We start from the raw sequence: 10,564 nt of genomic DNA, 5'->3' as shown, positions 1-10,564 counted from the left end.
TATTTTGGATGATAAAAAAAAAAGTTGAATTTAAGTGAATAACAGATGTCACCAAAACCTTTGGAAGTTAAAGTTGAATTTCAGCAGGGACACCAAAACCTTGGGAAGTCAGGGGACAGAAGAAAACCTCGGGGGTCAAAAAATGAGACGCGGGCAATTATATAGGGGTAAATGTAGCCAACTCTTGCTCATTTAAATTTCCTGTCCATCGTCCACCTGCTCTACGTACTCCTCTCAACGTCGCCGCTGAAAATATTATGCTTCTACTTGCAACTTTATCCAGACCACCAGTCCGCCGCCGTTTACTCCCTATATGTCTACTGCACCACCGCAACATCCACGCACAACCACCACCAGCACCTCCTCCTCCTCCCACTATTGAATACCCTTTGAGTCATCCCATTTACGCCATTTGGGCTGCTAACACTTCACTCGGCAAGACCCTCGTCTCCGCCGGCCTTTCTATCGCTTTTCTCAACTCCTCCTGCTCTTCTAAGTCCAAGAAATTTGTCTATCTCAAGCCAGTCCAAACGGGTTTTCCGGAAGACTCTGATTCCCGCTTCGTGTACTGCAAATTCTCTCAGTTTTCCCTCCAGAACCGTCCCAAGTTATCCGTTTTTGCTTCGAATCATGTTATCAATACTTCGTTCCCGGCATTGAAAGCCCTTTTGGGAGAAGACTCCAAATATGGGAGCTTTGGCAGTGAAAAAGTTGGGCACTTTGGGGGTGCCTTTGAGAATTTGGGGTGGTACGAGGAAACGAAATTAGAAGGGGCTGAAAATGATGAAGCAAAGGGGGTGGGGTTGTGTTCTGAATTGATTTGTAAGACAATTTATGGGTGGAAGGAGCCAATTTCGCCTCATTTAGCCTCTGAGAGAGAAGGGGCAAGAGTAGAAGACTCTGAGTTGTTAGAAGTGTTGATGAGGGGTGTGCAAAGTGGGGATGAAGAAGGTGGTGATCGAAATGTAGACGTAATGTGTGTGATTGAGACTGCTGGTGGAGTCGCAAGCCCTGGCCCATCTGGTACTCTACAATGCGATTTATACCGGTATGTGATGTTACTCGTCCTCGACAGAACGATGAATTCTGTTGTATTTTTTTTTCCCACAAAGATGAGTGCTAGATGGTTTCTGGCCTAGTATTTCTCGCTAGTGCAGTTGTTGAGTCTATTGCAAATATGAAGCTAATGCCTAATATTGTTAATTTTACTTGATTATAGCAATCTAAGTGAAACAGTTTAAGGATCCATAAGTTGGAACCGAGGTTAATTTGCACTGTACAAATGAAATGACTGCAAATCACTGATTTTGTTTTGGTCGATTTGTGATGGTTAATCCGTGATCACCTTGTTTTGGAGGCCAATAATATCGGACCTATCAAGTTAGTTAAATTGATCTATATTTCTTTCCTGATGATTTGAGCTGAATCATGTTTGAAAATTTGGCCACTAAAATTGGCTAGAGTTGCAATTTAGCTGAGTTAAACTTCTTCTTAGGTACTCTTAAGACAGGTTTCTCTTAGCACCTTAACAAAGTTTCTAAATTTGCCTATTGAAGTGTGACATCTCTTTGGTGATATAAGCGCCTATGATTTTTCTCTGCAGGCCTTTACGGTTGCCGGCCATTTTGGTGGGGGATGGACGGTTAGGTGGTATTTCTGGAACCATTTCAGCTTATGAAAGTTTGAAACTTCGCGGTTATGATGTTGTTGCCATAGTCTTTGAAGACCATGGTCTTACAAATGAGGTGCCATTGTCTTCTTACTTACAAAATAGGTATGAGACCTGTACATTTATCTCACGGATTTGATCTTTCTGTATCATTTTCAACAAGTATCAAGCCTGTGCAGTCAAGCAGCCATGATTGTGAACTATTTTGTGAAGCACAAGCTTAATTTTTGTGTAACCTTGTTTTGCATTGTGATTATGTGCACTTGTTTCTGTCATGGCAAATTTTGTCTTCATTACAGATAGGTTTATTTCGTGGACTTTGTGATCTCCACCTCTGGCTACTTAGCTGTATCTTCTTTTTTATGCTCTTGGTTATGAAGTTGTTCTGCCTCATCTCAGGATCCCACTGTTTGTGCTTCCACCTGTTCCACAAGATATGTCAAATGACCTGGTTGAATGGTTCGAGAAGTCTCAAACTGTTTTTAGTTCTCTAAAGGACGTAATGTTGTCTGCATTTCTAAGAAGAGTGCGGAAATTACATCACATGAGAAAGAAGGCTTGTGATATTCTGTGGTGGCCTTTCACTCAGCATGAATTTGTATCTGAAGGAAATGTTACTGTTATAGATTCACGCTGTGGGGAGAACTTTGCAGTTCATAAGGTGAGCTAGTTTCCCATATTTTATAGATGCGCAAGTGTTTTTTTTTTTTTTTTTTGTCTTGGTACTGTTGGAAATCTTGCTTGAGAACTTAAAGCAGATCGGGTATCTCAGATTTGTAATGCTTTTGAGTTTCATCGATAACATAAATTTCTTTGTCTTGGTAGGAGTCTCTCTACAAGTGCCACGAACACAATATTTGTCATTGTAATCATATTATGTGCTTATTTTGTTATCTGATTATGATATAGACCAGCAACTTGGAAACAATTACTCAACAATTTGATGCTTGTGCAAGCTGGTGGACACAGGGACCTGATGCTAATTTACAGGTCAGTGCTAACTTACCATAATACTTGTAATCTTCCTCCATACTTTTACTGAATGGTTGCATAGAGTAAAGTTTAGATAGATTAGGGCATAAATTTTATTTGTCTGGGAAAAGCTAATGCATCATCTTAAATGGAATGCAAGCATTAAATAGCTGCTGTTGGAGGCGGGGAAGAAAATAGGTTGGGATAGAATTGTCGAATAAGAAACCAATTCAATTAACTTGGATAACAATGCATACTTGCAACTGGGATGATTTATCTAACTACTGTACTTCACACGAAACAAATTTGAAAGACAACAACAAAGCATGTCGTGTCTAGTTTCATATTGTACAATTCTACTTCCCAAAACTGTTTCAGTCGGAAGTAAGTTCTTCCTTTCTTTGATTCATCAATTTAATGTTTAGATTCTCTTGAATGAAGTTGCCTTGGTCTCTGATGGCATGAACTGCAACCTAGTAATATATGCCTAGTACTTTCTTCCACATTTTGTTTTTATTTTGTGTATGGTTTTTTGGTCTAAGTGATCCTTTTGGAACCAGCAGAAGATGTCTTTGAACGATTAATGAAGCTTTCATGAATTTTGATGTCTTTGAACAATCGAATGAGTAAATCATTGAATAAGGAAAAAATGCCTTTGGTTCTGTGTCTTGGTCAATGGACGTGGTTCTGCAACATGGCCTGCAGATGTGGTTCAGTGGCTTGATGAGGCTGCATGGAGTCCCGGAACTTGGTTCCGTGGCTTGGTTCAGAGAAATAGTTTTCCAAACTTGTTCACGGTGGCTTGGTCTGCGGCATAGCCATGGGATCTGGTAGATGGGTACTGGTCCTTGATACCAGCACTTGGAATGTGGCAGCATTTGCTAAGATAGGACATGATACCGGCCCATTAGTGTCAACTGCAGCTTTCTGGATCACTTGCTGATAATGCATGGCATTGAGTCTCACGTATTTTCCGTGCTTTTTTACCTTTCGATTGTTCCTTGGTTCTTTTGAAGACTGCAAATTTGTTCTTGTTTTCATTGGTTTTTACTTGGTCATGGATAAATGGTATCAAAATGGTCCATATTTATTCCTTCAATTTTCTATTTGCATTGTAGTACTAATTGGCAAAAACTTCAGACCCTCTCTGTCATATGTTGCAAAGCATATCTGTAAGATTCTTTGCTGCATTTTTGTTTTTAGGTGATTTCAGATTGAGTTGGCAAGGATTGTTGGCTATACTATTGGTCGTTACGGTCATGTAATGTTTCCCGAGAATGTTTACGAGCCAGTTCTTGAATGTGCTGAACTTTTGCTGGAAGGTGTTGGAAAGGGTAAGACTTTGCAGCTTTGCATAAGTGCCATTCTACAGTAAACTATATTCATCTTCTAGTTGTGGATGGAGGTTTAAATGTCATTTCCACCACAATAAGCAATATGTCATGCTTGGTTTTCCTGAAAAGTTGAATGTTTTATGTTCCAATTCCTTCCTTCATGTACCGCATAGGTGGAGTTTTCAAGCTTTTGGTTATTACTTAGAAGCGGCTTGTTTGCCTTTCTCTCTCCCTCTCTCTCTCTTTTTTCCTGTAACGTGGATAACATTGTGAATTATGTTGAATTACCATTTAATGACATAGTCATAGTTCACGTATCTATTATTTGGGTACTATACAAGACCCTAGCCCTCTTCATTTGATTAGCCTGAGTGGATGTCTTCATAATTTGGAATATGAAACAGATACTGTCCTAGTTAACATATGGGAATTCATACTTCTGTCTTTTTAATGATCCTATCTGCAAAAGCAAAGCAACCAATTATTCCTCTCAGATTTCTTTTTCCATATTATTGCAAGTATAAATACCAGCTACCCTTTCTTCTGTACTAAAACTTCTTTCCCCTGGCTAATCTGATGCTTTTCCACTTACTTTTTTCCACTTATCTAGCAGTTCCCAAGTCAAGCTCTATCTCTTGTATAATAGGACTGCCATCATCTATGTTAACTTGTAAGGACACCTAAGTTGAAAAAGTGTAATTGATAAAAAAAAAAAAAAAAAAAATTGACCTAGCTCTATATGTTTGACTTACGGTCAATCAGCACAGCCATCACTGGCATATTAATCTTTACATACCCTGTATGGGCTACATGAACAAATTAGCTGCCCTGAATCTGGGACTTCTGTTCTGTTTTCTAGAATTTATTCTGCACAACTGGAGCATGTATGTATACAATGTAATGGGCAATTGTATGTGTACCCATGCTAGAGATTTTTTTTTAGTGCTTTACAGAAAGTTGTAATTACTGAATCTTTTACTTCTCATCTTGCAATTTTTGAATTTGAGCTTAAATATTGAGAATCAAATCTTACAAAAAGAACTCATAAAAATGAATAATTTGTAAAAGACAACAGATATTTGATGCATATATCAATTCTACTTCCTTTTTTTTGTATTTCTGAGCTTGGAAAAACTCATTGTCAGGATGGGCTTCTCGAACATATTTCTCAGATAATGGATCAACAGCAGTTGAAATTGCTCTCAAAATGGCATTTAGAAAATTCTTGCTTGACCGTGGAATCCATTTTGACCAGCTTAAAGTCAATGCCTCTGAAAGATATATCAATCTGAAGGTGAATTGTTTTATTTTCTTTTGCTATTTGGGTCCTCTAGATGAAATTGGTTCCATGCTATATCATGAAATAGAGAAATGATTAAAGTGGCTCATTTTAGCTGACAATTTTAGGTACATTATCAAATTTGCAAGTTACTAGCTGTATTTTGAGAAACAAGAATCTTGTATAGGAGTCCTCTCTCTCTCTCTCTCTCTCTCTCTCTCTCTCTCTCTCTCTCAGAGTGATCATACACTTGCTGTTGCATGATCTTCTTATCGAACACGTGGTGTGATTTACTTTTTAACTTTTAGTCAGAAATCAAGGTTGCTTATTATTTGACCTTTAACCTTATTTTCAGTTAGTGATTGGAATTTTTGTCTCTTATGTGTGTTTCATTTCAAGAATGATCTTCATAGTACCTTCTTTTCTTGTCTTGTGGCTTACCTTTACTGTTTGGACAGGAATTTGAGTACTGGCTATCATTATATGCTAGTTTGTGCTTCTTCTTTTTTTTTTTTTGTTCAAAGCCATGAAATATTGGATTATGTATGTCTATTTAATACATTTGCATGACTGTTTTAGTTTCTATTTTATATTTACTTACACTGGACTAATGTGGAGATTTTGTTTTCAAAATCAGGTATTAGCTCTCAAAGGATCTTATCATGGTGATACTTTGGGAGCTATGGAAGCACAGGCACCATCTCCTTATACTGGCGTTTACCAGCAACCTTGGTACGGATATTTCACTTTTTCACTTGTGTTAGATACTAGAATAATGATAAAACATTCTCACAAGTGTGATAATGATTGGATTGTGGTCATACAAGCTGTACTTAGATGGTAAAAAGTAAAAGTATAAATAACAGCAATCATATGTTTATAAGGTAAATGTGTGTACAAACGAGCGTAAAGTACTAAAAATAACAAAACAATCTGGAGAAAAGCTTTTTTGAGCTGAGGACCAGACATAAATTAGGAAGAGCCCAATTCTTTGCTGTAGAAGATTTATGACTGAAAATCTTAGCATGCCTCAATGACTAATCTAATTTTGGCACTTCCACTTCCTCAGTTTTTCTTGATAAGCATTAGCTTATCCTCTTACAAGAAGGCCATATGCTTCTTCAATACATTGTCAACTGGTTACCTTCCTTTGATGAGACATAAAAGCAATTATTGTGGTGGACTTGTGTGGATGGGGCTGATGGTAAAGAAGTAAATCTTTCTGGTGCTAGGAGGAATTACCATATTTGTTGTAAACGCTTATGTGTGCACTTTGATGACAATTAATAGTCTAAATTGCATAATCAGGACATAAACTAGGGCAAGACATGCTTCTTTTTAGTCTTTTGCCAATTATTTTGTGGAGAGGGTTTCTGGAAGTTCATCTTCAGTTCTTTATGTTACTACCTTATTGGCTGATACATCTTGGGAGCATCATGTTGCTTTCTGTGTTATTTTGTTGTTACTTATAGTTGGTGAACTTGACATTGTGGAAGAGTCTATGTTGTGAATTCCTTGCCACAAGTAGATATCCTATTATTGCAAATTTGTTGCTAATTAGGAAAACTGGCTTAGTGCTATGCTCAAACAGTCGTATTCTTGGATGTCATTTTGTTCAGAAGAAAGCTAAACAGTCAGAGATTTGTGGCTTGGTCATTGCTCCAACTTTAAGAAAACTTCTTCGACTAACTAGTAATTGTATAGCAAAAATTAGGTCAATTTGGTTCAGAATGGTGGTTATTAAATCAAGAAAAATCTTTCAGGTACTCAGGAAGAGGTATTTTTCTCGATCCTCCAACAGTTTTCCTTTGCAATGGCATTTGGAAACTCCAACTTCCCAAGAAGATTCAGGTTGAAAATGTGAAAATGGATGACTTCTGTAAGTGAAGTACACCATATCTAAGTTGTACTTTTCCACCATAATTTATTATTCAGTTCTCATTAATGAATTTGTTAAAATTCTTTGCAGGTTTTAACTTGCGTGACGAAATTTTTCAGGAGACCAGAGATGCCTCATTATTTGCCAGTATCTATTCATCATACATTTCAAAGGAGTTATCACATGTTAATTCTATACCATACACTGACATTGGAGCTTTAATCATTGAACCAGGCAAGATATTGCTCTGACTGCATTTTTGTTTATGTTAAAATCAAGCAAATTCCTTGTTATTGTTATTTAGTGAGTTTATTTTGACCCATCTTCTACTGGCACTTGATGAATCATCTTAGTTAACTTCCAGCCTTGTGCTGGGTCTAAATTTCTATATTCTTCTTGCTTTACGTTTGCTGTTAAATTGACTGATTAAACTCATTGGAGGAGTAGCTCATTCCTGGACCATCTTTTGTTGGTCACTCCATTTATCTGTTCCTTATACATATGTCTTAAGGGAGTACTAATTGAGTTTCTTGGACCAAATTAAGATATGATAGATTTTAAGTTAAGAAAGAAAAATTGATTTTTCCAAAGGGCTTAGAACTACTGCATATGTGTTGCTAAGGTTGTGACTTGGACTGATCTGGACAAACACAGAAATTCCAATTTAAACTATTTCTTCGAAATGTCAATAGAGCATTCTTTTCTTGGTGACCACTTAAATTGGTGAAGGATTATTTGAGATCTCTTATTTGAAGGCTACTGTAGTAGATTTCTGGGTAGTTGAGTGATGAAGTTGTATTGTTTTGTAGTGATACATGGAGCTGGTGGAATGGAAATGATTGATCCCCTATTTCAGCGCATACTTGTTAAAGAATGCCAAAGCCGAAATATTCCCGTTATCTTCGATGAGGTTTTTACTGGATTTTGGCGCCTTGGAGTAGAGGTTGGTGTGAAATTCTTCTGCTTCTGTTCTTTTTGTTTATGTGTGATGTTAACACTTCCCTTTGTCAGTCTGCTGCGAAACTACTCTGCTGTCAGCCAGATATAAGCTGCTTTGCAAAGTTAATGACTGGTGGCGTTGTGCCCTTGGCTGTTACTTTAGCATCAGAGGCTGTTTTTGAAGCATTTGTTGGGGAATCAAAGGTAGATCATTTTGTTCAATTATCTTACTACAAGGAAGTGGTTATTTGTATTCAACTGTTGACTTGAAAAATGATCTCGTAACTCAGTGTCAAATCACAGCAAATGTAAGCCTTGATCTTAATGGCTCTGAATGACTTTGGATGGAGAAGTTACTCTTGAGCTATATCCTTTACTGTTTATGATGGTTAAAGTATTGTGGAATCTGTCAAATGATACCTTCACATGTATGAACTTGTTAATGATCAGTTTCCCTACTGCATCCTAGTTACGTGAATGCTTGGTGTGTCTTGGGTTCAATTTTTATGAGGAAACTCATGCCTAGGGTCTGACAGTAAAAATTTAGTTTGATCCGGAGAAACTCATTTTTAGATTTTGTCATGTCTGGTGACAATTCTGTATCTTTTGATTTGCAGAGTTGGTTTTGGTAAATATGTTTTTAGTTGCTTAAGAAAGCATCATCACTTTTGTAAGTTTTGAATGTTCACATCTGAATTTCCCTGGTTGCAGCTCAAAGCCCTTTTGCATGGGCATTCCTACTCTGCACATGCTATTGGATGTTCTGCTGCTGTTCAGTCCATTAAATGGTTCAAGAATTCCCAAAGGAATGTTAATTTGATACCTGGAGCAGATTTGCTTCGAGAGGTAGGTCATATGATGCATTTGCATTGTTTAAATACTCTAATATCTACTCTCCTCACCTTTGTTCCACTTGAAGTCTAGATACTCTATAATATTGGGGCAAGAGATCATCTTTTTTATATCTTTCATGCATTTTGTACCATAGATTCTTGATTTTGTCATAATTTGGCAGGGTAAATCTACTGTTGTCTTCTACTAGCATTTTCCTGCATCTCTGTTTGTATATCCTCTGGGAAACATGCTTGAAATCTCTGTTTTTTGTTCTGTCCACTCTCATGTTGGAAATGCTTGAGTCAGTTTTCAGTTTGGATTCACTAATACACTTAAACTAGTTATGTTACTTATATTCATGTCTCACAGGTATTCACAAAGCATGAACTCCAGTGCCAAACATCCTGAAAAATGCAGTAACTAACATTTGTATTTTATAATTTGAGAATAGTTATACACTGATTTTCACTTGAAATTTATCAAGAAAGGTACAGTAAGTTGAAGAAAAAATAATGAATGATGGCTGCACTGCAAGCCCAAGATGATGATGCATTGAAATACTATCCTATGTCATTTTCATTTGGTATTTGATTATATGAAGCCTGGCACATAAGATATTCTTGAAGAAAGTTGAACACAATGGTGTACTCATGTAGGGCACTGTCATCAAATAGCCGGAACTAGCTGCAACTTATGTATTTCTTTCCTGCAACTAGACATTGGTAAATGTCCGACTTGTTTTGGTGCTTGCAGTTATGGGACACAGAATTGGTTCACCAGTTATCCTCACATCCAGCAGTCAAAAGAGTAGTTACAATCGGGACTCTGTGTGCCCTGGAACTCAGAGCTGAAGGCTGTAATGCTGGGTATTTACATATTTATTCTGGTTTCCTGTTCATTAGACATTGCTGTGATTCCAGCAATTTACCCTCTGTAAAATCTTCTTTCAAAATATATTTGTAGTCAAAAATTAAAGATTATGTTCGAATATGGAAGTTCATGACTTAAAATATTCGAACATCTTTTTCCTGGGAGAAATATCGAGCATTTTGCTCCAAATATATGCCTTTTTCCTTTCTTGGTATTATTTACTCTAGAATCTAGACTTTCCTTATTCCACCAGAACTGATAAATGCTTGCTGAATAACTGCAGGTATGCATCGTTGTATGCAACTTCTCTTCTCAAGAAGATTCGCGAGGATGGCATTTATACGAGACCTCTGGGAAATGTCATATATCTCATGTGCGGACCTTGCACTTCTCCTCAAGTCTGCAGCCAAATAATGAATAAACTTATTAGAAGGCTTGACGAATTCAGCGAAGTGAAGAACGTTGGGGCCTGTCAACCTTAGGAATTCTAGTTATGAAATGCTGCAGTTGTTATGTCTACTCCAGTTTTTTGGTTGGAATTTTGTCTGACCAGCTTTCTCAGTTAGCTGGTTGATCTATGACAAATTTTAGGGGGGAAAGAACGAAAAAGAAAACTTGCTACTTTTTATTGTTCTGTGGTATTCCATTTTATTGTAGTTCAGCGACAAATTTTGCTACTTTTTTCTTCCGTTTGAGCTTTCCTGACTTATTTCTGGAGATCTTGAGTTCAGCAGAGTAGATGAATTTACACTATTGCAGTAATGATTTATTTGGTGTTCCGTTGATAA

The 10,564-nt window shown here is 37.2% G+C and overlaps 1 protein-coding gene across 1 annotated transcript; it reads left to right on the top strand.

The window, feature by feature from the left end:
• Positions 1–159: 159 nt before the first annotated feature.
• LOC113697022 (bifunctional dethiobiotin synthetase/7,8-diamino-pelargonic acid aminotransferase, mitochondrial-like) lies at positions 160–10,453 on the top strand. The gene is made up of 14 exons (XM_027216440.2): positions 160–1,048; positions 1,604–1,774; positions 2,069–2,330; positions 2,579–2,659; positions 3,855–3,975; positions 5,121–5,269; positions 5,892–5,986; positions 7,018–7,133; positions 7,224–7,367; positions 7,943–8,076; positions 8,145–8,276; positions 8,784–8,918; positions 9,660–9,772; positions 10,060–10,453. The coding sequence occupies exons 1-14, from the start codon at positions 258–260 to the stop codon at positions 10,256–10,258; spliced, it is 2,643 nt and encodes an 880-aa protein (XP_027072241.2). The 5' UTR covers positions 160–257; the 3' UTR covers positions 10,259–10,453.
• Positions 10,454–10,564: the final 111 nt, after the last annotated feature.

This window comes from Coffea arabica, chromosome 6e, assembly GCF_036785885.1.
Source record: "Coffea arabica cultivar ET-39 chromosome 6e, Coffea Arabica ET-39 HiFi, whole genome shotgun sequence".
In the NCBI taxonomy this organism is placed as follows: domain Eukaryota; kingdom Viridiplantae; phylum Streptophyta; class Magnoliopsida; order Gentianales; family Rubiaceae; genus Coffea; species Coffea arabica.
Note: the sequence above shows the minus strand (reverse complement) of the source record. Positions and strands in the feature narration are given on the sequence as shown.

Coding starts and splice junctions, on each gene's coding strand:
- LOC113697022 (XM_027216440.2), top strand. CDS start 258: ATGCTTCTACTTGCAACTTTATCCAGACCACCAGTCCGCCGCCGTTTA. Junction 7,368..7,942: donor AGCTTTAATCATTGAACCAG/GCAAGATATTGC, acceptor ATTGTTTTGTAG/TGATACATGGAGCTGGTGGA. Junction 8,919..9,659: donor GAGCAGATTTGCTTCGAGAG/GTAGGTCATATG, acceptor TGGTGCTTGCAG/TTATGGGACACAGAATTGGT.